This window comes from Netta rufina, assembly GCF_964035555.1.
Source record: "Netta rufina genome assembly, chromosome: 2".
NCBI classification, from domain to species: domain Eukaryota; kingdom Metazoa; phylum Chordata; class Aves; order Anseriformes; family Anatidae; genus Netta; species Netta rufina.
This window is the reverse complement of record NC_140124.1, coordinates 146982939-147010330: the sequence shown is the minus strand read 5'-3', so window position 1 is coordinate 147010330 and position 27392 is coordinate 146982939. Positions and strand designations below refer to the sequence as shown.

Sequence of the window (27392 nt, the reverse complement as noted above, 5' to 3'; positions counted from 1 at the left end):
TGTCACCAATGAAGATATTAAAAAGCACCGGTCCCAAGACAGACCCCTGAGGGACACCACTTGTCACTGGCCTCCACCAGAGGCCATAGAACCATTGACCACTAATAAACTAGAATCACAGAACCATTAAGGTTAGAAAAGCCCTCCAAGATCATCTGGTCCAACCATCCCCCTACCCCCAATGTCACCCACTAAACCATGTCCCCAAGCACCACGTCCAACCTTTCCTTGAACACTCCCAGGGACGGTGACCCCACCACCTCCCTGGGCAACCCGTCCCAATAACACACAACTGCAACATCTTTTACAAACCATAGTTGTGTACACATATGGCCCAAGGTGCTAGCCAAAAATCTGGTTTTCTTTTTTTTTCTTTTTTTTTTTTTTCCCCCTCTTAAATATAGAGATAATCACATGTAAACTCTAAGACAATTGCAGTTGTCAAAAAAAGACAGTTTTTGCATCTACTCATTCTGCATCCCAAAGATCTTTCTTTGCTGTTTTTCTTCAAAAAACAGTGCTGCTACACTTTCCCCGAGCTCTACTGAGGATCTTTGATGAGTTTTCCAAGAATTTTGGTGCCTGCTAATGTGACTATGGGTCTAGACACAGAGTATGTTAATTTAATAAGTAAGTACCTCTGGCATTTACATCTTCACGGAATTTAATGTGAAATTGGGAGGCTGCCATCTGCCTCAGGTGACGAAGAGGAGCTGTTCAGCGGTATTGCCCAAGCCTGCCTTCCGTGTATGCTTGGCACTCACAGGAGCCCTTCTCTGATACTGCTGCCCCAAAGAGTGTCATCAAAACTGCAGGGGAAGCAGAACACCTAGGCAAGAGGTTTAGGGATTTTTCTTTGCATCCCAGCATCGTTCAACTATCAGTATCACATCTGGATTACACTGCTGCTTTGGAGCTTTTGAAAATGTGTGTTCTTATCTTGGAGCTCAAATGAATGGGATACATAGAAAACTAAAAGGGATTTTCAGTGTATCTGGCTGAAAATGAACAAATTAAGTCCCAGGTCTTTGGGACATAATGTTGTACTCTTGGTTAAAAGCATCAGCCAGTGAAAATCAGCCATGTAGCACCAAAAATCATTATTTTTATTTAGTTCCTCTCCCTTCTCTCAGGAAATGTGCTTTGCTAATATATATGCATCTAATATATATGCTAATATACACACACATCTCCAGCAACTAGGATTCCACAGCCTCTCTGGGCCCTGTTTTCAGTGTTTGGCTCTCGCTGTCAAGTTTCTTTTTTTTTTTTCCTCTAACTGCAAATATCCCTGCTGCAACTTGCAGAATGCACTTACACATCACTCACAGAAGCAGTATTTTCACAGTGGTTTGTTGCTTCAAGCCATGGCTTTGACCAGAGCCAATAAAGCACACAAATACTCCAAGTGTAATAACAATGGTAAAAAGTGAGTTTATTTTACAAGTAAAAATAGTATTATAATTAATGAGAAAATAACGAGGTTACAAACACTGCACATTTTTCTAGCTAGAATTTTATTTTTTATATAAAAATATTTCCAAAGGCCTTTAAAATAAACAACCTATGATCAATCTTAAATCACATTACACATAGTTAGGGTTTCAGTGATTGATAATTTAGAAGTACAGCTGAGGTCCCGAGCACATTATCTCAAGTTGTCCACTTTGTAGATGAGAGATGAGTTGGAGGATGTCTAACTCGAGCCTGTGCAGTAAGCTTCTGTCTGAGCTGTCTGACTTCTGCCATCAGTTCCCGCTCTTGGCATGCCAGTTCTCGTCTTCTAACTGAAGACACTTAAATGCAAGAAACTCAGAATTAATATTGCAACTGTTTTCCGTAAATACCACAAATGTTTATTGGAAAAGAGGTAACTCCTGTAGAGAAACACTACATTTTATTAATGAATACTGTTGTACTTGAGACAGCCCGACAGCCTGTAAAATCAATTAGCAATTTTCTTTGAAAGTGGTACCAGGGTAAACTATGTTTTGTTACAAAAAGGTCAGATGTTGGAGTGCTATGGCAGGTCCAAAGAAACATGTTTTTTGTTGCATGCGGAGTTTTATAGGTAAGATGCAAGTCTGTGCTTTCATTGGCAGTCCTTGGGAAATTACTGAAGACTAGTTCTTGACTATAACTCTCTGTAGGATTTTCATGAAAGACAGTTCTACACATGCCCAACATCCCCAAATCATACATAATTATGAAGACACAGGTAAAATTATCAGGTCAGAATAAGACTAAACTAGGCTGAGGTTTAAAATGACTAGTCTCATAACATGACATGCCTCAGGCACTTCCTACCTGTGCTATTCCTGGTAGTGATTTTTTTTTAAGGTGTGAAGTGTAATACAACAATAAACTGGTTTACTATCCACTGATCACCTACATGACTAATAATGACTCTATCACCCACCTAGGTGTTCCAGTAATGCATATGAAGCTAAATGTGAGGGAAAGGAGGGCTCTAACTTAGAAACTTACCGTATGATGATGACTCTGATGCAGACAAATCATTCAAACACACGTTTCCAGACTTTGGCACCTGCTGGAATTCTACCCCTCTCCCTGTACATCCAGCCTTTAAATCACGCAGTCTCTCTGTGAGAAATGGAGAGAAGGTGTCTTTGTAAACTCTAAGGGTTTAAATTCCTAGTCAATTTTTCTTGCTTGAGGTGAAACAGCTTTTCTGCAGGAAGCAAAACTGGAACACTCACTCCTACGTGCCAAATAGAATTCCCTCAGAATTTAGTCGTTTTCAGTCCATGGGTCAAAGGCATGCATCACTGCACTTCATTTGAACTAATGACAGTTCCACATGTGCTGTTTCTTCCTATATAATTAATCTTCTAACAAATGGGCCACTAAGTTCACGCGGAATATGTCTACTGGTACTTGCAGTTTTAGAAGGAGACACCCATTTTAATAACTTACAGTTGCAAATTACTCAATATTAAAACCATCAGGCAAATTAGGGCAAAGTTGGAAAAAACTTTGCCGAAAGCAATACTAATCATCCAGTCTTAATACTAATCACTAATCTTGTGTGTATGAGGAGATGTAAGAGCAAGATATTTATCTGCAAACCCACCCAAATGCAGCATTTCAGAAGGATGTAGTGGCCAATCCTGGAAGGACACAAATACCTTTTTTTTTTTTTTCTCTGTGAACAAACACTTGGCAAAGTCACTTGGTGGTAGTGTAAGTAAAGAAAATGTTATTTGACTGAGGATTTCTAAGGGATGAGAGTTTATGATTGGTTTAAGCTGACATAAGCCTGTGCTCCTACCAAAAATGCTGTTCCCATCGTTTCCTTTGCTCCCGGTCACAGCACTGCCTCTGTGCTGGTCTGGAGCTCAACACTCTGTGGTGCGAAGTTAGATCAGATGTGACTGAAGTTCTAGTCCTGGAAAATAAGGACTAACGTGCAGTTGGATAGGCAAGATGCTCTAGCCTGTCATGTAGCCTAGGAATAACAGATCTGATACAAGAGCATGTGCCAGGCACAGGAAGAAGAAGGAAAAGTGTCCCTACTGATGGCAACCTACAAAATAACACTGTTTATGAAATCACAGGGATCTGAAAAATCCTACCTTCTGAAAGAAATGAAGAAATGAAGACAACATTTAGGGAACAAAGGGAAGGAGATAAAATGGGAGAGTTTGTACTCCATCTTGTGTCCTGTAACTGTACAAAAACAGCCAGGGCAACTTAATTCTGCCAGCTCATCATATGACTGGAATTACAGTTAGGCTGGAACAGTACTGATCAGGTTGGAGGCAGGACTGATGTCAGTGGGATGGTCTGAAAGATATAAATGCCTGATGAAAGACTCCCATATAACCTTTGGTGAAACTATTTTCATCCATATGGAAAATATCTATGCCTCTACCACAGGCACCCCAAGCAGCAGGTATCTTCTAGGCAACCAGAAAATTACAGACTGAGGTTTCCAATCTGATGAAAGATCAGTGCAAACTATCCTATGTTTTCTGTATAAGTCTGGCCTTATATACTGTTTACATGAAAGAACACTGCCAAAAAGTGCTCATGTAAAGTACTTTATCTCTAGCATTACGTTCTTTGTTTGTACTCAGTTGATGAGTCCAGGCCTTCATGCCTGATACCCAGAACTGCATTTTCTCTAAACTCACCAAAATAGGCATCCTCTCTTTGCAGCTTTTCAGCCAAATTTAACGCATCGTTCATTTCATCTTCTAAAAACTGCTTCCTGTGTTCATGTGCTGCAGCAGCAGCCTTCTGCTCTTCCTCCAGTTGTGCTTTTTTCCGTGTAACTTCTTCCCACTGCGCAACAGAGATATTAAGTGCATCTTTGACAGATGTATTACAGGAAAAAGGCAACAAGCAAAACCATCTGGGTTATTACAGACTACACTTCATCCTTAAATAAAAAGCTATGTTATTACACCGAGTGAATGCTTCATTTTCCAAAAGTTTCTCCTTCAAACACCTGGAGAAAGGTTAAGAGTCTTGAGCTAGAGAAAAAATGAGAGAAACTTACACAATTAGGAACATGCTTTCCTAAACCTAAAATATCCTCATTAATTTGCTCTAGTGCTTTCAGAAACTCCTGGTTGAAACTGTAAAGGAGTTGCCTAATAAACACTTCTTAGTCAATATCTTTCAGTTTTATGCTATATTATGTTATGGGCAAAAGACAGTTACGTGTGTGCCAGTCCCCCTTAGGAAAAGAAATAATGCAAATACCTTTTTTTCTTCTGCCTCCCTCAAGGCCTTCAGTAGTTCAGCTTCTTTTACCCTGTTGTCGTGAAGGAGCTTGGCTATCTCTTCGTAATGCTTCTCACGGTCCTTATCATCGTGCCTTAGTTTATGCAAGGCCTGCAACCTCCAGTTGATCTCAATGCATTTCTGCTCTGCTTTGGCTAAATTTTCTTCAGCCACCTAAACAAAAAATCTTTCTTATCAGGAATCCATTTGCTTTATTTCAAGTACACAGCCTTACATACAGATAAGGGAAGATGTTTTGCTGTCAGACTGAAGTGTCCTGCAGTATCACTGTTAGATGTCCCTAGTAGGAGACTGCACCTGCAGTGCCACTCCCCCACTCATTACAGCAAGCTGCCTCATCTGACAGGGCTGTCTTCTGCTTCTTTTACATCCTTGACATTCTTTCTCTCACCCAGGGCCTTTTAAACGAGACATAAGCCCACTCCGTGATTTTGGGGATTTTGCTTTCCTACCACGGATTACATTTCGTTTCCAGGTGCTCCTAACATAAGAGCGATACCTGAATGCCAATACTTCCACCCACATCCATCTGCTTCCAAAAATTGAAGGCTGTTTACAAAAATTCAGACCCATATGTTTATTTCTAGACAAAATATAAATGCAGATGACAAGCATATGGGTAGTGGGTTAGCTGCAACTATTTTTCCAACTGTGCAGTTACAAGTTCTGAGCTTGAAAATCTGAACAATTCCTAATGTCAAGCCATACACATTCATTACTGTGATCAGGAAGACAGCTTCTACAGCTGAATTTCCTGCCAAGTACTATCAACTGAAAGTTCCTTTGTGGCTTACTTTTGTTTTATTATGGTTACAAATAAAACATGTTCCTTAACAGGAGGAACTTATACTGAAGAGCACTTTTGAGTCTTACATTCCTTTTAAGTTCTGGAAAACGAAGGAAAATTAATATTCATGGCAGTCCCAGAGAATTTCAGTGTTATATAGCTGCTTGGACACTTCAGTCAGACTTTCAAAAGTGTCCAAATTTTTAGCATGTCATCATGATCTATTAATACAGGTAACTAGAAAATAGATTTCCTTCAAAATATTTTCACGTTAGCTCAGACTAGCTAATTGCAATTGAAACGCCATTAAGTAGTACCACTTGTACTAGTTAACACACTAACTTCCCCAAATTCGTGTTAAAATCTAATCATTTTACCATCTGAGCTTTCTGTTTTTCTTCTCGATCCGTTTCCATCAATCGCTGAACAACGTGATCTTCAAGATCTGCCTTTCTTCGACTGGCATCTATCTCTTCTTTCATTTCCTGCGTGGAGCTCTCTTGATCTTTGATAAGATGCTGCCAAACACGCCAGCATAAGTTATTGTTGCTAAGCTGCTAACCCACTTTTGTAATTCTCTCTTTAAACATTTATTAAAACTTCATTAAACTAGTATTTGAATATATCCACACATCTCATCCCACTGCATATCATAACCTACCATAACTGTTCAAGGAAGTGATATTCCCTGCTGTTTTACCCACTTGGAATTACACTAAGCCTGAGTCAGCACAGTGATCTCCCAGGTTTATGCTGATGTAATTCCATTCCATGGATTGCAATGGAACAGGAAAGCAAAATTCCAACTTAAATAAATTAGATTAATCATGAAAATATTCTCCATTTTCATGGCATATCTTAGCCAAAACCTCAAAATGCTTCACAAATATAAATCATGCTCCATAGCACAGGGACTTAAAATAAACACATCTGCAGATTGAATGTAGAGATGATTTGTCAAAATAATACAAATCAGCATTAGATCTAGAAAGAGAATTTTAACTCTTAACAGCTTTTCTTCACATTCATTGGGGCACATCTACATTTTTCTGAAGAAGGCAAAATCCCCTCCCAGTCCCGCTGGAATCCGCTGAGTTGTGTCAGCACAGGTAACATACACTGCCTCTCAACAGGCCTTCGAAGATTGAATACAGACCCTTGCTGACAGCATAAAACAGTTCAGGGCATGGGCAGTAAAAGCCTGCCTGTACAGGCTCTTGTGGGCAGACATATATCCTTGGTTAGTTAAATAATTGGTGCCTTTCTAGCCTAAAGAGGATGGTCACTGTAGAATTAATTCCCTTAACCAGCTGACTTTTCATGGACTGGAACACCAGTGATCCTAGCCCGGTTTGCGTTTTGTAGCCACAGTGCAGCTGGCTGTGTATTTAACAAATAAATGCTAAAAGAAATTTAGCCCAGTTATGGTCAGCATAAATTATGAAAAGTCTATGGCCAAAAGCTTTAAGAAGTCAAACACACATTACTAAGTCTGACTGGCAGCCTTGTCAACCATTTTCATTAACTCATTTAACTTATTTTTGAACAATATTTATCAAAATAAAAACCTTTAATACTAAATAATGATCTTTCTGGATTACAACGTAAGGCATTTGAGAAAGGAACTGCACCTTCCCCACAAACCATCCACTCCTTTTTGCTTAATGATGTTGCTGGCAACGAGACAGTCTTTCATCCACTACATCAATCTGTTACACTGTTCCCTTCAGAAAATGGAGATATATCTGGATACCACAGATGAAAAGGTGGGAGTTTTGGGGATGAGGAACATGTTGTTATAGACTTTTTTTTTTTTTATTTACATGTTTCTCACTTCTCTCAGACAGCTGAGTATACAGATAAAGCCTACATCAACCACATGATGCCTCTGCTCAGAAGAAAAATAAAATGGGGAGGATATGGGCATTTTCTCCCAGTAAAATGGGTAACCATGAGTACTACTACTATTATCAGAGGGTTTATTCAAAAAAGGGTATTAAAAAGGGGGGAAAAAACACCTAAATTTTTCCTCTCATAGTCTGGTTGAATGAATACAACCAAATCTGAGAACTGCAAAGGAAGAACCATTAAATATAAACATCTGTACAGTTCCCTAACAGTTACCTGTTCAAAAAGCTGTCTTTGTGATTCAAGCTCCATCTGTCGTACTTCTACATCTTGAACAGTGGCAGCTGTTTCTTGCTCTCTCATGGATGCCTTGAGGAGAAGAGAAACACATGAAAACAGTGCAAAGGAAAAAAAAATCTCCATTTAAAAAATAATATCAAGAAAAATGTCCAAAACCAGAAGCAGCATCCTATTTCTAAGGTCTAGTTAACTTTCTGTTATATGACAAACAACAGAAAATACTGAAGATCAAAAGTGCAGGGCAAGGTAGAGAAGAGGCACAGGAACAGTTTTGGATCCAGTCACACATAAGGGAAATGTCAGGCTTGATCTAGCACTAATAATCTGCAAGATGTAGCTCCAAACTGAATAAAAAGTCTAAATCCTGTGGAGGACAGCAGAGATATGAGAGCAGCCACCTGTGCAGAGCTGCAAAAAAGAATCTCACAGTTCCCTGACTCAGCAAAGTGTGGTGCTGAGCTGCAAGGAATGGCTCTGCAAAGACTCAGTTCATGCCCATGAGGTTCTAAAGCTCGTGCTCCACTCTCTGCGTCTGCATGATGTCGAGCTTGAGCTAGGAACCCTGCAGGAGCAGAGCCAGGCTTGGCCAAAGGCTGTTTCAGAGCCTCTCAATCAATGGCAAAGTTAATTTGCAGCCTGATTACAGCCCACAGACTACTGTTAATTGACTAGGCCTTTAAGGAGCTCATTACATTTTTCAACACTGTCGGTATACAGATAAATCTGGCTTTTCCCAGGAGTTTTGCCAGTTACAATTGCCCTAAATTATGCACTTGTAACTTCATGTTAAATACACTTTTGGGGTCACAAATCACAGTATATCAACTGAAATTTTGGTTCTACATTTTTTCTTAGTTATTTTTCTGAATAAACCTTCAAGAAAAGAATTGCTTGAGCAATACTCAGCTTTTCTAGCAATTTCATCATCAAGGCGTTTCAGTTCCATTTGGCGCTGATCTTGCTGGTATTTCAGAAAACGCCTTCTTGAAGCATCTAGAAATTGTAGTTCCTTTACTTTCAGTTCTCTTCTCACAGCAGCTAGTCTTCAAAGGCAAAACAAACAGAAACATGGGAATTTTTATGACCTTTTATAAAAGGTCAGTAATAAAGAGCACAAGCTCGCACCACGGTTACCCAACAGTTACTAGGAGTTAATCTCTAACTTGTAAGGCTTAGGGAAGTTGCTCTCATTCTTGTCAACTGCCCAGTTTTCATTTACAAGATGAAATTAAATTCAGAGACACACAGACATCCTCTAATGGCAATCTCTCCCAATTAGGCTTTGAAGCCCTGTGCTCTGTTTCTGTTGTACGTTAATAAGCACTAGTTTAGTATTGTAATGATCCAGAGCTGGAAACTAGTCCTTAGAATAATTGCCAGTGTCCTGGTACCTCTTTCAGCACAAAAATTAGTCCTATGTTTATTTGCAAAATATCAAACTCTTTCAAGGAACAAAACCACAAACTCAAGAATTACTTGGCAAAGAAAACCCCATTGCTTACTTTTTAAATAAAAACCTACGTTGTAGATTACGGAAGTTTAAGACAAGTATTACTTTTAGTTGATCTAAAAACCTGTGGAGACATTGAAATTCTCTTAAACCTTCACAATTGCAAAACGTATGAACTGTGGCATGACTTTGGTACTACCTCAACTCTTTACTCAGCCAATGATAAATAAAGCAGTCTTTTTTCTAAATCCACTAGACATACAAGAACGTGTACAGTATAGCATCAGTACTCTGAGACTGTAAAGGACTCTTGTATTTGCACTTAAAGTCTGTCCACAGTATAAGCCTGAAGTCTCAGTGTGCAAATAGCAATTGACTGCCCAAGTATTCAAAATCTGGAGAGGCCAGAGAAAGGCTGGGAGCTGAGACAAAAATATGAAGTGTCCTGGCCTCTGATCTGCTGTATTCCCTTGAGTATGGCAGTAATACAACCCAGATCTCTTCATTCCCACACCAAAATCTGACCCACCAGACCACGCTGCTTTCCCACATTTCAATTTATACAAATTAGTGGCCATTTCTCCTTTACTCATGGTTAAAAATGTAATACCAGGATACTGTAGCCAGGCCCCTAATGTTTCTCATATTATAATACCTTTGCCTCTGTTCCGCCAACTTCTTTTCTTCTTCCACAAGCATTTTTCGCCTTTGTTCTTCGGCTTCTCGAAGCAATTCCTGCTTTCGATACCAAGCTTCATCTTCTGCCTTCCGTTCCTGTGCTTTAGCTTCTAACTCATGCATTAATTGTCTAAATGGAAGGAGATCATGTCCATATATCACACCAAGTATCAAGCAATTACTTGGTTACTTTGAAATCAATAACTGAAACGTGATTCATGAGACTATGACATCCCTTTTATGTACTGATAAAGAGTGAGAAAGATGAGAGAGATGGGAAAGATCAACAGTTCTGACTTCTACAGACAACAGGGCATTTCAGATGAGTGCAGACATCTTCTTCAGGTTCTTAACAAAAAATTATTTCTAAATGTCTCTTGAAATCATGGTTCCCACTGATTTCAATTTTGAGATTGGAAAGGCCCTTCACAAAGTTGGACGTGACAGCATTAACAGTTTAGGTTCTTACTTCTAAGCTTTCAAGTTTGAGGACTGGCAGCCCAGTATTTAGACCACAAAATTAACTTAAACACATCAAGCCAAGTAACTGTTTGAATGTTAAAGTTATCTTCCCCATTTTTTAAAACATATTGCCTCTCTATTCTCAAGCATACACAACGTAACAGGAAAAGGGAATTGTATCCACCTGTCCCTCCCAGTTTGACACTGTCCTCAGCTTTCCCAGTAAATACCTTTCTCTTAAGTATTCAATTTCATCCTGTCTGATCCTCTCCCATTCCTGAGATTGATAATCCACAATGAACTTGGGATATTTATTAAATACAGGGTACTGTCCTTTTGTAAGTGGTATGAAGTCATCAAGCACACGTTGTGGATGGATATCTGGTGGTGTAGCCTCCATAAAATGATAAGCTTCTTTAATCACAACGTTAATGTCCAGGTTGTTACGATGATGAAAGAAATACTGTAAGAGACATGCTTCCATTTACATTCTACAAAAGATTAAGCATGTTTTTAATATACTTATGTAGGAATAATTAGGTAAATTAGCAAGCTCTATATTCCAAACGTTGATTAAAAAAGTGATTAAGTTGGCCCTACTGATTAGTAAAGTATCGTGGGCTCAAGTGACTTGGGCCAAATGCCTTCAATTTCTAGAAGTATACTTGGGTTCTTTTCCTTCCCTTCCAATGACAGTTGTGAAGAGATCTGGGTACCTTGTTGTGATGTAAGAGTGTCCAGCTGCTCAAAAAGACACTCCTACCACTTGGATAGACCTCACTCAACTTTTAGTGTTTAAACATGAACCACAGAAGTTCCTCTTCTAGCAGGACTGTTCTTCCCATCAAAGATCTTCATCAAGAGAATCTTTCAGTTGGTATTGAAAGAATGTAGCAATAATATTATCTGATGTTTGTCAAGATGCTCACAAGCACATTGTCAAGGTGGAACCCTTTGTCTACAGAGATGTTTTCATGTAAAAAAAATCCTCCTCCTCCCTTGTAAAGCTAAACATCAGAAAAAAATTTTAGCTTAGCATCAGAGAACATCAAATAATATTGCCTGACTTCATAAATCTGAAAGCAAAATAATGAAACAACATGACAGAATTACTGTCTTTTGTCTCCACACACACAAATCAATATTAGAACTCCAAATAAAAGGCAGAATTATTTTATGGTTGATGAACCATTGCCATTTACTAAATAACTTTTAGTGGCATTAGAAAATTTATGAAAGCTTCTAGAGATCTTGTTGCATGAAACTGCAGGAAATTGCTCAACGTTTTATTAATTTATTGTGCATTTGTCAGGTACTAGACAACGTTGTTCAGAAATATAAGAATACATTAATATGAAACTGAAACACCTCCTTCAAAACTCCTTAACAACAGTTAATGGTGTTTCACACTTCTCTGTAGCAACACCTTCAGGTGACTGACTTCAAAAGAACACATTTACCTCAAAATCCTGTCTTTGATTGCAGTGAAGCAGTGGAGCTCTGGAACATACAATATAGGCAACAACAATCATTAGGAAGTATGAAGGATGGTTAGAGAAGATATTGTCAAAGACTTTGAGCCATTCTTCTCTTGTTAGAACCTCAGAGAACAGGGTTTCTAGAAGAGGCCAGGCATAAACCTACATCATTTGGGAAATTTGAAAAAAACAAACAATCCATTAGTAGAATTTTACTATTCCTTTCACAGAAATAAGATAAAAATTTATTGCCTTATACCAAGAGCCTATTTATTTATGAAAGAAATAGGAACTAAACCAGAATATTTGAAGATATGCTTCATTCCCCACTACAAACATTCAAAATGAATACGGGGTAAATATACATAATTTTCTTAATTCACTGGATGCGTTTAGCTTTGTGAAGCTAAAATCATCCTTAATGATAAACATGTATAATTATGGTTTTGACTTACAAAATTAATTCATCACACCTACATTGAATTAAAAAAAAAAAGGAAAGTAAAAATACATTTACAATTTGGCCAGTAGATTTTCAAGCACTATACACTTGAAAGGGAAGGATCTCTAAGAACTACAGTAGCATATACATGAGATTTATGACTATGCAAAAAGAAAAGTTGCAGGAAAGCAATGATACATTCTTTATACTCCTATATCATTCACTATTATTTAACGAAAACTCCTTCAATAAAAGAATTATGTCAAAATAAAACACTAGTGCACTATCTGTCATTCACTGCGATGACATTTCATATGCAAATGTAGGCTAGAATGTTACCTGTGAAGTCACGTTGTATTTTATAAAATGCTGAAGCAGTTCTTTGTCATGATGTGCTAAGATATTTTCCATCATACTAAGGACATTAACTGGAGGATTGGGAAAATACTCAAACCAGTGCTGACAAAAATTAACTGAAAAAGAAACAAAACAAAACACAATCCATTGTAATCCAAAGTGAAGACTCTTGACAACCTTAAGGTTTGTTTATGATGTCTGTGAATTTAAGAGGAAGTTTTAAGTGAAGTCTATTTGAGGCATTCCTATCTCTCCTACCATTTATTCCTAAACCATTTCCACAGTACGCTCGCTGCTCCTCCAGCTGCACTGGCATGAGTGTGTCAGCACGCTGTGAACCAGCTTGGGGAATTAATCTGGCTCAAAGATAAAATGAAACAAGTCTGTGTGCTGTGCGACTAGGTGGTTGGAGGCCGATGGGAATGCTTAAGCCAGTTTTTCTGTCTCGTGGAACTAAAGCCTGGATCAAGTAATTTTTAACATACTAAGAATAATTTTGGTAAACTTGGGTACTTATTCACTAACAGCATGTGTTTGCAAAGTGTGTATGGATGCTTGGCAGCACATATCTTCTGCAGATTTAGAAGCAGCTGCAACAACTAATTTCAGTGTAGTGCACTTCAATTTAGTATGTTTCTTCAGAAGACAGCCATAGAGAGCTTTCAGCAAATGTCTAATTTTGAGGTACCACATGTGACAGCTAAACACAGTAAAACTTTAAAAGAGATCATTCCCCTTTGATTGAGGTGGGCTTGACTTCTTTTCCCATAACTCAGATACAGATTTTAGTTATTAAATATGATGTGATTATGCAAGATACAGTCATTTTTATTGGTTAGACTTTACAAATGCTGTAAAACTGCTTGGTTTTGCTACAAGTACTGCAAAAGGAAGTCTAATATTTTGTTTTGATTTAAAAACAGGTTTTGGTTTTAAATGTACAGTGCTATGTATTAATTCCCGGTAATACCTTTAAAAGAGAGTCTGGTAACAACTTAGGAAAGCACCTCATTCATTTCATCAGGAAAAACTCTTTTGCATGGGAAAGCTTAAACATGTTGCATCATCTATGACTTCTGAAAATCGTTGCTTACCTACCTACTACTGTAGCAACAACTTCAAAGCAGATCAGCTGGTTGTTCTGGAATAATTTTACAAATGGGAACGCTAGCAAAGGAATATAAGGCGTCTCACCAAAGATAGCAGACCAGTGAGCTAGAGCTGATAAGGTCCTGTATGTAAAGGCAAGAAAAGGTGTAGAAAACATTGGTCTCAAACAAATGCATTTTAGAACTATCATACTATCATATAAAATGTATCATGTATCATACTATCATGCAAAATTCAAACTAGATGCAGGATTATACCGGTTACAAAACCAAAAATGCATCAGGGCATTACTATTTCATTTTAGACTTCTCCTTCTAGCTGATTCCAGCTACTGCATACGCTTCAGATCAATATATGAAGATATAAAGCTATAATATTTAAGTAAATATAAATATACATTTTACCTCTGTAAAACTCTCAGCAGTTTCCTGCTTTTGATCGGATACTCATTCTGAATATTCACAAACGCACTGTGGGTGCCCTTATCTATTAGGCTACTGAATGCTAAGTGGTTTTCAGGAAGTTGTAATAAGGAACGCCAAACAAACATCCTGTAATTAAAATGGAGACTTAGTCAAGCAGCTTCTCTTTCATAGGCCAGTAAACACACGCAAATTGATTTAGTGCAAGCATGAGCATGCACACAAACGTACCTGTATTTTGCTGGATATTCACCGTATCCTTTCAACAAGGCCTGTAAACGTTTCTTATTTAATCCACCTGGCAATTCATTCTACAAAATAGGGAATCAATGATAAAGGATTTCTTGTTCTTTAGCTTTCCTTGCTCAGTAGCTAAATAGTGGAGTTCTTAGCATAATATTAAAGAAAAACTATACTGTGTACAGCTACATTATCCTAGTTTTTTCAACAACAAAGGTAATTCAATGGATCATTCATTTTCTGCTGAAATCAAACAGCTGACATTGATTTCCAGCAAAAGCAGACAGAATCTGACTGACGAAACTATACATAAATAAATGATGGGTATGGTCAGACAAAGAATATTTACATAAGGAATGGATTATATTCTGCTGAATGTCAGAGGAGAAAATATATATTTGTGAGTATACATGTATATATATATATATATATATATATGCATATATGACTATATATATGAGACTCAAGATAAAGACATAAAGAGAAGGCGGCACGATGATGAGGGAAGGGAAACAAATGTACTGGTAACGCATCATCTGAACAATTCCAAAGAATGAAATAGCTTCTAGGCAGGCATCTTAGAAGTGCAGTTTGCTAGCAGGGAAGCAGATCAGATCTGGCAAATAAGCAAATGTGTCACAAGTTCCTTGAACAACTTCAGAGGTACCCAAACCTGACTGGAGGAATGGCAGCTCTGGCAGTGTCACATAATACAGGCTGAACAGCGAGCACAAATGGTGTAAAACTCCCTTAACTCTGCTCAAACATCCAAGTGAATCAGTGCCTGAACTTATTTTCTAATGTTTTTTGTTTTTTTTTTTATTTTTATTTTGCAATGAAATTTAAATGCTGCAGTCTGGAGAACAAAACATCTGTAATTTCTTCCTACCTCTTTATTTTCAAGCGATGTGTTTGCTTGCACTTTCAGCAGTCTCGTTTGAATTTTGTTTCCTTTGGATTTCCAAGGCTGCTCTGACCTTCCTGAAGTCACTTTCGTCAGCTTATTTGCCTCTGACTTGCACTTGGGCCAATCCTCCACTACTTTGAACTGGGGTGGTGGAGGCTAATATTAAGCGAAAATACCTTGGTTAACATTTTGTAAGACCGAATAAATCACACTATAATTTGATGCTAACTATTTTATATGCTATATCCTTCAGCTTGATGGCCATACCATGAAGAAGAGAGCCACAGCTATAACAGAAACAAATGCATATGGTCTGTATACTCCTGAATATATATGCCAGTGAATTAAGCTGCCGTAATGAACTAGCAAGAAGTACTGTGAGAATGTTTATGTAGCTTTTAAACATCAAACCAAACATCATGCTATTTCCTTGTTTAAACACTAAAATACAAGTGGGATAGCATAAATGTGTACCAGGTAGCATTCTGGTTATTTATTTTAGTATGTTTCTCACTGTTAGTAAAACACTTTGCATTTCTATAGCACCTGTTAGAAGGCACACAAAAGACCTTTACGAACTTAAATTAATCATCAGTGTCAGGTAGGCATTAATTCAATTTTGGAGATTGGGAAAGCAAGGAACAAAGTGGCTATCCCAGTTCATGTCAACCCGGCAGCAAAAGTGCAAATGGAATGCATGTGTGACATCTTTACACATCCTTCCTCAGCTCCAACTCCTTCATTATCCAAAGCTGGTTACTGTTTACTTCAAAGACGTGGTGATTAAAGATACATGGAATTCTGGATTTAGAAACCTGACTCCCATTAATAAATTACTTTAATAAAATAAGAGCTGGTAGTTAGAATGTTTGTTATTTAGGAAGGATTAGGAGTATGATTGTGCCATAATGATGGATGCCGGTATCCAATAACACAGCAAGAAGAACAAAATCACAGTAACAAAAAGACCATTCATGCCTGCAGTTTAAGAGAGCATTAGTTGCAAGGCATTTCCTGGTAGGAAATGGAACAGAAGCAGCGCAATTGTGCTGTTTCTATCTCCCCCCAAAGTCATTACAAAGTAAAATCAGTCCATACAAATCACTGTAGAAAGCAACGCCATCTCCCCCTCCTCCCAAAACCAGAAACACAATGATGCACTTTGAAAACATCATGTTACCTGACCGGCTGGAATAACAATGCAGGGAACCCAACAAACCACTTTTTCTCTATTTGTAGTGTTAAAGATGACACTGCCACACTTCTAAGCCAATGATACATCAGCAAGCTACTGCTGATACAAAAGTTACATGGACAAGTGTCACCTTTAATAGGATTTACTGCAGCTATGAGAAATGTGAAACACTGTACCTTATTTGCTTCCTGAGTCAAAGCTTGGACACTGTATAAATTGACACTACCATTTTCCATTACTGATGCAATATACCGTCCGTTCGGGCTAATTGCTGCTGTGCTAATTCCCTCTTCGTGACTCCCAATGGCAAAAAGCAGTTTGCATGTTTCTATATTGATAAATCTCATCATATTATCTTGACTTAATACTCCAAGGACCTGTAAGTTAAAAGGATTCATCAGTAATGCCGTCACTGTAAAACAAAGAGGGATACCAAAGGAATACCAAATTAAGGACTGACCTTCCATTAAACTCTAAGAGCAATTGAACAAACATTCAGCAAAATAGCTTTCCCCTTCTATGGTATGGGCCCATCTCCCCACTGTCCTCAAAAAGCTCTGAAAGTACTTGTGTTGAATCAATTAACCAAATATCCCCTCTCAAGTTTTTTTATTATTATTATTATTTTTAAAACTGACCTGATTGGAGCCCCCGTCAAAACTGTCCGGGAGGAATTCCAGATGGCGAACAGCTCGTACTTTTGTAGGCATCTGGATTATTTTTATCAGCTGCTTTGATTCTAAACACCACAAGTGAAGATGATTTGATTTTCCACCAGCTACAAAAATCCGGCCATCCCTGGATCACAGGGGAGGCAAAGTTTCTCAGTACTCATCAGAATATTAGAATTTAAGCTAGCTACAGAGACAGAGATCATGCATTTCTTTCTATGCCCTCAAATCACTTGGGAATCTGTCATTATTCCCGTCTTACTCTCCTGAAAGAGCAAAATAGCTCCTAAATAATAAAATTGCTTTTGTAATAGATGAACTTTATTTTAGTGGTCATTAAATTAAATTACTTTATTTCAACTACTATGGGACTATAATAAAAACTGCTATTGATCCTTGCTGCAAGCATCAGTCATGGCAGATTTCAAAAGCTTACCATAGCATATAGCTCAATGCTTCCACAAAACATGACAAATAAGAAAAGAAAAGCTGTTTTAAAATTACAGTTTTTGTGGTTTGCCTTTAGAGTGTTTAAAATAGCAATTTACCTGGTCACTGCAAAGACTTTATACAGTAATGTAGAGCCTTCTACTGGAGTTGGCAACTGGTATTTACAGTGCAGAGTATCAAATTCCCATGCAAAAACAGAATTATCTTTGAAACAGCTGAGGATGGTGTTACTCAACGGAAGGAAAAACACCTGAAAGAATATGAAGGAAAAAATGGAATGGCATTGTCAAGGAAGTACACTTTGCATTGGACCAAAGTGAATGGCAGAATAAAACAGAGCAAGAAAGCATGACAGTATGGATATTTTGGTAACTGTGTAATGCAGCTGCAAGGCGAGGCTTTGATCCCACAAACAGTGGGATCCTTTCTCCTGTAACAGACATGTCTGGCATGCTCTCCCTTGCGCTGGTTCAGAACTTGTACCCTTTGCTGAGCCAGTTTAACTCACCAAAATGGCACAAATCTTTACCTGGGTTATTTTTGTGACTGTCTTATGGAGGGTCCTGATGAAAGTCACAGAGAGTATAAAATAGATGCTGGGAAAATGCAGCCAGCAGCAGCAAAGGATGGGAGCCAGGAACCAGAACTGCTCACTGAGCACTGGAGGGTTTTGCAGAGCTTGCTGCATCTTCTACAAACTAACTTCAGCTTTCAACAGCCTGCAAATGCAGTCTGCGAAGCACTTACCTTCAGACTTAAGCTCCTAAATTTTACATACAATTGTTGAATGTTAGAAACACTGTAAAAGATTTAGCAGTGTGTTCTGCAACTATAAAATGCAGTTTGCCATGAAAGAAGATAAAATCAAAAAGCTTGTAAATGTATTTTTTATTATTATTCTCAGCAGGTGTATTGTTTACATGTAATTCCTTTTGATTAAAAAAATTTGGACAATTCCCCATAGCTATAATTTTGAAGGTTAAATTCCAAGTGGTTTTGGCTATTTGATCAAGGTACTGACCACCTGAAGGGTTCACTAGCTGAGATTTGCAGTCAGTGCCAAGAAGTTCAGAGTTTTGGTCTGAATGGTTTCTCTGGGCCTTGAGCTCTGGATACATGGGACAGGATTCATGTTGCTGAATGTTGGTGACCAAAAGTTGGATGTTCAGCCCAATTCTGTCACTTGACAGTGAGCAGAATTTACCTGTGAGGAAAAAGGCTCCTCACCTACCACAGTAATTTCTGTCTGGACAGACTGAGCTGCCCCTTCTCCCTCAGGGACTGAGGAAGCCTAGACAATGAAATGAGAGTAAATGCCTATCGTGCAGACGGATGAAGTTAAGCCGCATGATTTCCACCTTTTCTTTATCATCAGAAAAGTCTGTTGCTCCTTCCAACAGTAAATGAAGCGCTAGGAAGGGTTTAAAGTTGCTATTTCAGTTCTGGCAAGCTGGAGTAATGAGCAGTTCCTCATTTTCTGCTTTGTCCTAGAAAAATACCACAAGCTGGTCACACGCAGCTGTTGAATGAGCAGCGACGCTCTGAAAATGGTCATTACTGATGTTTTTTCTTTAGCTCTTCTTCCTCATTTGTCTTTTTTTCCCCACCTGCCATTCTTACAGCGTGCAACTTGGCCTCTGTCATTTTAACTTAGCTTTGTCCTATACCAGACGAACAGAAGGTGTGTTTTCGAGTGCAAACTGGGATTAAATAAAAGGGTTCCACAAAGGACTCTACAGATTGGTGTGAAATTAACCAGCAAGCAGGAGTCCAACTTTGGACAATGAGCGTCATGGCTGTGTCTAATAATAAATCTGATCTTTAATAAAGCACTTATCTGTATATCTGGAATCATGACATAGGAGCAAACATCATTATCTCTATTCCAAAATGAAATCCAGATAAAATGGATTACTTGCATGAAGTCCTATCTCAGAAATGGTGGAGCCAAACCAAAATTGCAGACTCCTGCTTCCCAAACAGTGATTTATTCACCCAACCGCAGTCACTACTGTTTGGATTTAAAAGTTTGTTTCTGCATTGTAACATCCTGATCCTACCAAATTCCAACAGTCATTCATCAGCAAACAGCCCCTGCATGTAGCCTATGCAAAGAAAGATGAGCAGCAGAAAAATCACAGAAAGGTTTGGGTTGGAAAGGACCTTAAAGTTTATTGGGTTCCAGCCCCCTGCCCTGGGCAGGGACACCTCCCACCAGCCCAGGTTGCCCAAAGCCCCATCCAGCCTGGCCTTGAGCACCTCCAGGGATGGGGCATCCACAGCTTCTCTGGGCAGCCTGTGCCAGGGCCTCACCACCCTCTGAGTGAAGAATTTCTTCCAAATATATAATCTAAATCGACCCTCTTTCAGTTTAAACCCCCTACCCTTTGTTCTATCACAATATACCCTTGTAAAAAGTTTCTCTCCATCTTTCTTGTCAGCCTCCTTTACAAACTGAAAGGCTGTAATAATAAACATCTTGTAAACTAAAGAAATGCAGCCTGCTTTGGAGGGAAGACCTGGTAATTATTTTTGTGATGTGCACTTAAGAGCAGCTTTAATAAAGCAACTAAAAACGTATACATGATCTCCCCCACTAATTGGCAGGTGACTACTTAGGCTGGCAAAATTCCTGCCTGCCCTAGTACACGGTGAAAGCACACAAATGAGGATCCTTGCTCCGTACAGAATCAGCACAGCTGTTCAGTGACCGGTCTGATGAGAACTTTGGTTTGAAGTGGTACGTGTGAGACTACTCACTGTAGGGCAGCACGTGTGTAAGCAACGCTCAGGCACTGCAGTGGTGCTTTCTGCAGTACAAATGCCCAAGTCTGACGTTTGGTGGCGCAAGCAGCCCTATTTAAAGCAGGGTAACACGATGGGAGGCCTATTTAAACCACTCCCCAACACAAACGTACTCTTTCTCCTCCCCTGCGTTGTTCCAGTATTAGTGCACAGCAAACCAAACCAAAGAAACCACTAGGCTGAAATGCAGCAATTTATTTTTTTTTGCTGAGTTACTTCTCAGTGTGTTTGCTCCTACATTCAGTGCTTAGTGTGCACAGGAGGAAGAGAAGCTTTGGAATAAGCAGCTGAATGGGGTAGGTGGTGGTGACTAAGTCACCATCATCACCCCCAAACTGTTTTTTGAACAACACCCTTCGAATCACAAATTCATTCAGGTTGGAACTGATCTCTGAAGGTCATCTGAGCCCATCCCCAGGTCAAAGAAAGGCCAAATTCCAGGTTAGATTGGCTTGGTCACAGTCACAGCCGACCAAGTTCTGAGGAAAGATCCTCATCGGTTCCTTTCATGTTCCCAGCAGCTCTCTGCAACTGCTGACCACCCACTGGTCTGGGTGACGTGACTGGCTAACAGTCAGGGAGGTACGCCCAAGGAATGCAGGAAAGATTCTGCTGAATTTTTAGAAGTATCACAGAGTCATAGAATATCCTGACTTGGAAGGGACCGACAGGGGTCATTGAGTCCAACCCCTGGCTCCACACAGGATGACCCAAAATCAGACCATGTGTCTGAGAGCATTGTCCAAACACTTTTTGAACTCCAGCAGGCTCGGTGCCGTGACCACTGCCCTGGGGAGCCTGTCCCAGTGCCTGACCACCTCTGGGTGCAGAACCTTTCCCTAACCCCCAGCCTGACCCGGCCCTGTCCCAGCTCCATGCCGTTCCCTCGGGTCCTGTCGCTGTCCCCAGAGAGCAGAGCTCAGCGCCTGCCCCTCCGCTCCCCTCGTGAGGGAGCTGCAGGCCGCCATGAGGCCTCCCCTCAGCCTGCTCTGCTCTGAGCAAACCAAGGGACCTCAGCCCCTCCTCATACATCTTGCCCTCTGTTTTGCTGCCCTTGTACTGTGACTTCAGCATGTGGGATTACTCCTGCTGAGGTATGCTTGCTTGCCCTTTAGCAGTTGCTCTTTACTCACCTTCTGTATACCCACAGAATGACGAACGTTCAGCTTTCTTTTCCTTTGAAAGGTGTCCAAGTCCCAGAGCTGTGCTGTATCACTGGAGGTAGTGATGGCATACCTGCCTGAGCCATTGACCGAGATGGAAGACACTGAAGAATCGTGTCCTCTCATCCAGCTAACTAGCTCCTTGGTTTCTGCAGGAGTTGATGGGAAAATAAAGAAAGAAATAAAAGATATGAAAGTCAAAGTGCAATGAACTTTATACTCTTCATTGCCAGCACTACGCTGTAAAAGAGACTTTTAAACACACCTGGTATACGACCATTTACCATCACAATCCAACAAACAAGAAACTAACATATCAGTATTCATATTATTATTACACCTCAGATAAACATAACCTCTTCATCTCTAAATAACAGGCTTAAGTAACAGATTTCATAAATTACTCTCAGTTCTACAGAGATATCCAACCTGCACAGGCTTGTTTAATTTAGGCTAACAATCAATCGCAAGAAATCAAGAATGTTAAGATCAGGTGAATTCAGCATGCCTCGTGGGCAGATTATCTGATGTGAACACTGGCAGAAATATCTAGAAGTTGAATATTCAGAAGGCTGAACGTTCTAGTTAGAGTTCTCCACTTGTTTTGACTTGTGGCCGATCCATGTGAATGATTACGCAGCTATTTACAGGTGCAAGGAAAAAAGGTTTAATGACAATGGGCAATGCCTGTAGAGAAGTACAGTCAGAAAGCAACATCTCATTAACTCTCTTAGAGTCCAAAACATTTTTCTGCTGTGCTCTGCATGCTGAGGAAATAGCTCTCTGACTACATTGTCTCCCACTGGTGACTGCGTGACCACTAATCCTTCCTCAGCAGCTAAACTGCAGTTGTGGCAATCAGACTACGTACACGGGGCAGTCTGCCTGCCTGCCCGCGGGGTGCTTCCGGCTGACCAACTGCTACGGCATCGAGGGTGGGAAGTGGCTGTAACGCAGCTTGTAAAGCCTAACAGCCAAACTTTCTGTTGGCTTACAGAGAATCGATTGTTTAAAGCAGTTGTCACACAGGAGGATGACAAGGGATTACAGAGAAGGGCTTCTGAAGCAGGGGACGGAGCCCTCTGACTATTATCGAACACACCTCTAAGAGTAGCTCACCTGACGCTGACTTATGTGAAGATCACTTACATTTTAAAACATTCTTCAGTATGATTTGGTATCTGGAAACTGAGCCATAAAAACATGCAGGTTTATGGGATAATTAGCAATATTTCTTTAAACGCATCCAAGAACTATGGTTGGTCTTACCATGGTTGAAAGGAAAAGCTGGTAGGATTTCAAGGCCTTATCTCCTACTCTTATTTGGGCAAACATTGTTACTTTAAAAACTGCACTAATAATATCAGACTGGAACTGCTCAAATTGCAGGTAAGTGACTCCTATGGCTTTTTAAAAAGACTTAAATCCAGATGTGAGACATTACAGATATAATTTTGACAGGTTAAGTCAGGAAGAATGAATTGTCAATGCCCTTCACCATTTAACTTCTAATCAAGTCAGAGGCACACCGCTAGCCTGTGAAGTTAATTTTTGACATTGTTTTTGAATAACAATACAGATCTGCTGGCGTTCTCAATACAACTGACAATTCTTTCAGTATATAAGCTTACTTTATTTACGTATTTTACTGTAAACATAGTTCACAACTGGTTCAGTTGGAAACTAACACGCTGTTGACTGATTTTGCTTTGATTTTACACAGAATACCTTGTTCTAAAAAAATATATATAGATTTATGTTAAAAAAGTAAAATATATAATCCTGATCCTGTGCCAACCTTCAGCTAAACAGATGCCTGTGTGACTCAGTAGGAAAAGGAAGCTCTGACAAAGTGAAGGGCTTATTTACCCCCGGGACCATAACCCATACAGGCCTCACAGGCCTCAACTTGCGTACTTTTTTGTTTTCTGGGGGGTGGTGGTGGTGGGAAAAACACAAGGTATGAGATGCATAAAAGACTTCAATCGATTTGCAAAAAATTGAGATTGAAACTAAAATTATAAAGGCTTTCATAACTATCCAGATAATAAACCTTCACACTTCTGCTTACCTGTATCGAAGCACTTAATAGAATAGTCTGCCAAAGCCACCAGGAATTCCGTCTTTCTGCGAAGATTAAATGCCAAAGCAGTGCACGCCTGCATTGTTCGCTGAACGAGGTTGAACCTATTTAAAAATACACGGCCTCACTGTGTTAGCAAACTTGGGGTCATTATGTCAGGTGAAGTAATGGCTTAAACAGTTTCAACTTATTTCACCAAGAAATAAATTAACTCAAAGGAAGGGAGCAATGAAACCATATCTACTTACAATAAATACAACAATCACTGCTAATACCGTAAAACTTAGTAGTGTAAAATTGAAAAGACATTAATGTACTCCTACAAAATGACAATCTTTTTTAAGTCTTTAATCACTGAAGATCTCTGAAACTGCTGGTTGTTCAGTTTACAGTTACAACCCTCTTATCTTTTCAGAACAGCTACACTAATAAAATAGTACACAGGTAACTGGTACAGTGGCAGGCAGGTTCCATGTCCCTGAGTGATGCAGACAGCAGGATAATTACAATGTCTTGATATAAATCTTACCTGTTTCCCTTCAGGTCAAAAACATATATGTTCCCTTGGTGGTCTCCAGCAAGGAGGGAGTCTCCAGAACTGTCAAACGCCACATTCAGGAACCGTATTGTCTTTGAAGGAGATCCTGGGGCAGTGTGAGTTATGTTCACTATAACTCTGTGAAGAAAGCAAGCAAAAACAACCTTGTTTAGAATTGTCTTATAAACATGCATTTTTCCAAGACCTAGAATTTACAGATTCCTAGATTATCATTTTAGAATTCTAATCATTCATAGCATTCTATGAGAAATCTTCCATAAAAAACACATTTCTAATACAAAAATATACTAAACAGAGGAAGTCATTCACTACGTTGGAAGGCAGTTATAGTCAGGAGATGTTAAAGAAAGCAGGCAGGGGGAAATTCAACATTTGCGGTCCTCTTATGTGGCTCCCAGTTAACTGATTTTCATTCATATTATTGAGTAACAATAACTCGTATGCTGGTCTATCATCTACCAAACTATCTGAAAACCCAGTTCAGCGCTCAGCAAGGAACCTGCCTCTTCGTTGTCACTGTAAAGGAACAAGCTAGAGAAAACTGAAAAGCTGTGAAGAATTACCAGAAACAAACAAACAAAACAAAACAGCAATTTTGATTAGATGTAGAGAAGTGGGGGAATAGGGGAATCCATTTTAATATTACTCCTTCCCAGAGTCTTCACAAGCACAAGGCAGGCCATTTTTATCATTGTTCATCTGAGATATTACAGAGCAGAAGCTTCTGCTTTCTCACGTTCTCTCCTTGCCTCACGCTGTTAGCATAAAACAAAGCCAGGTGCAGAACAGAACCTCACATGCAGAAGAGGCCAGAACTGGATGGTTTTTCCAGGAAGCAGCACAGGAAGATTTGGGAGGTCTGCTGCTCCTGGATTTCTTGGATAATTCTGGGAAAAACAATTGTTTTGGGAGGTGGATTAGGGACTGCAGGGCCCTTACAGAACGCTGTGGCCATGGCAGTGTAAGATCCTGGTGTCAGAAGAGTAGAAAACGTAAGCCAGCGCCTGCACACAACTGCTGGTGTTTGTACAAAGTGCGAGGGAAACCCAGGAGGCCATGCAGCAATCGTACAGGCTGGAGATAAAACTCGTTGTACTTTGCCTTGCTATGCCCATTCCTTTCTGGGATAAAGGGGAAGGGCCATAAAAATGAAATTAGAAAGATAATAAGCTATTTCAATTAAGAGTTTGTGATAAATTAGTGTCTTTAACATCATAAAAATAGGAAGTGTGACTTCCGATTCTAAAACACCCTGAAGCGACTTATCAAAGTAGTTACAGAATTTCCCAGGCCTTCTTCAACACCATTTGCTGCCTTTCAAAAATTCCCTTGCTGCCAATTTAACCTAGGAGAATAAAGGGATCAGTTCATGGAGCTGCACTCAGATTTCCCATGCCAAACACCACACAGGTACCCAAAAGTAGCATTCTTCATTTTGGGCCAGACGGTATTCACATACTTTTTAATTAAAATCTCGTGGGAATTTGCCCTTGGTATTTAAGGCCATTAAAAATAAAAACAAACAGAAAACAAATTCAGGACAGTTCTGACATTCACAAGCTCCAAATAAGCTATTTGGAGCATTTGAGTTCAAGTAAAATAAGCTATTTCAGCATGTGTAACTGCTGCATCATTAGAGATGTTCAGCCTTTGGAATAAATTACTTGTAACCCTCACATCTAATCCTATCTCTGAGGGCAGCACCTCAACACCTGTGTACTATTTAGCACTTCAGTGACGTACACAGTGACGTTCTCCATCTGCGATACGATCTGAAAGATCACATGGACAACTACACACTTCACACTCCTGGTTACACAGAGGATAAGGTGGAGTGACAGAATCATTATGGTTGGGAAAGCCCTCCAATGTCACCTGGTCCAACCATCCCCTACCACCAATGTCACCGCTGAGCCATGTCCCCAAGCACCACGTCCAACCTCTCCTTGAACACCCCCAGGGACGCGGACTCCACCACCTCCCTGGGCAACCCGTCCCAGTGCCTGACTGCTCTTTCTGAGCAGAAATGTCTCCTCATTTCCAGCCTGAACCTCCCCTGGCACAACTTGAGGCTATTCCCTCTGGTCCTATCACTGGTTACCTGTGAGCAGAGGCCGACCCCCAGCTCCCCACACCTTCCTTTCAGGCAGTTGCAGAGAGCAATGAGGTCTCCCCTGAGCCTCCTCTTCCCCACACCAACCACCCCCAGCTCCCTCAGCCGCTCCTCACAGGACTTGTGCCCCAGGCCCTTCCCCAGCTTCGTAGCCCTGCTCTGGGCACGCTCCAGGGCCTCGATGTCCTTCTGGCACTGAGGGGCCCAAAGCTGAATGCAGGGGATGATCACCTCCCTGCTCCTGCTGGTGGCACACTTCCAGTACAAACCACGGTGTTGCTAAATCCCCAGTTACCCAGGTGAGGCATCGCTCCTAGCGCCGTTACAGCGATACGGTGACAGGTGGAGTGCTGCGGAGTTACTTCTCCTGTTTTAATGTTGTAATGTCTGGGGGGAGGGAGCTGGATGCTGGGTCACCTGAATGCCGCAGGAGGGTCACAAAACCAGGGAATAATTCAGGGGAAATTCAGGAGGGATTCGGGATAGCTCTGGAGGGATTTAGGGAGAATTCAGGAGGGATTTGGGGATAATTTAGGGAAAGTTCTGGGGGAATTCAGGGGAAAAGGTCCCTCTGGGGGCCCCTCGGGCCGCCCACACCAGGCCTGGACGCTTGTAGCCCACCCCCCGTCCTCCTGCCTGCCTTCAGATCGCTTAAATTTAATTAAATTTAAATTTAATTTAATTTAAATTTAACTTAATTTAACTCAATTTAACTCGATTTAACTTCACTCCACCCCCCCACGACCCACCGGGGAGCTGCCCCACGGCCCTGCCCGCTGCCTGAGCCCCCCCGTCCCCCTCAGCTCCCCCTCAGCCGCCTCAGGGCTCCCCAGCGGCCGTTACCCGCCGCCCGCCGCCGGGCCGGGCCCGCGGCCCCACAGCGGGCCCTGGCTGCGGCCGCCCAGCTCCCGGCTCGGCATCCTCCGGGCTAAACGGCCGCCACACGGGGGAAGGGGGGGTCGCGCGAATGGTACGGCCCAACCCCGCTTTGTCCATAGGGGGAAATAGGAAACAGGAGGGTGATCCCCCCCCTCTGATAGGATGGGATGGAACAGTCCCCGCCTGGCAGCCGCGGGGGGTGCTGGGAGATGTAGTTTCC

The 27392-nt window shown here is 40.5% G+C and overlaps 1 protein-coding gene across 1 annotated transcript; it reads right to left on the bottom strand.

The window, feature by feature from the left end:
- Nucleotides 1-1476: 1476 nt before the first annotated feature.
- On the bottom strand, nucleotides 1477-27228 carry TBC1D31 (TBC1 domain family member 31). The gene is made up of 22 exons (XM_084281498.1): nucleotides 27137-27228; nucleotides 24151-24297; nucleotides 23610-23725; nucleotides 21509-21687; nucleotides 17669-17820; nucleotides 17088-17247; nucleotides 16626-16826; nucleotides 15237-15410; nucleotides 14339-14418; nucleotides 14090-14236; nucleotides 13674-13807; nucleotides 12558-12691; nucleotides 11759-11938; nucleotides 10529-10761; nucleotides 9814-9966; nucleotides 8616-8751; nucleotides 7685-7777; nucleotides 5938-6078; nucleotides 4732-4926; nucleotides 4158-4308; nucleotides 2488-2604; nucleotides 1477-1796 (listed from the first exon to the last, which is right to left on the bottom strand). The coding sequence occupies exons 1-22, from the start codon at nucleotides 27211-27213 to the stop codon at nucleotides 1654-1656; spliced, it is 3243 nt and encodes a 1080-aa protein (XP_084137624.1). The 5' UTR covers nucleotides 27214-27228; the 3' UTR covers nucleotides 1477-1653.
- Between the last annotated feature and the right edge of the window lie 164 nt (nucleotides 27229-27392).

What these genes read in the sequence shown, in the direction of transcription:
- TBC1D31 (XM_084281498.1), bottom strand. Translation starts at nt 27,213, where the DNA reads ATGCCGAGCCGGGAGCTGGGCGGCCGCAGCCAGGGCCCGCTGTGGGGC. An exon ending in ATGATGAAATTGCTAGAAAA is followed by an intron (nt 7,778 to 8,615) that starts GCTGAGTATTGC and finishes CTTCTCCTCAAG; the next exon opens with GCATCCATGAGAGAGCAAGA. An exon ending in AAGAGAGGATGCCTATTTTG is followed by an intron (nt 2,605 to 4,157) that starts GTGAGTTTAGAG and finishes CATTTCTCACAG; the next exon opens with AGAGACTGCGTGATTTAAAG.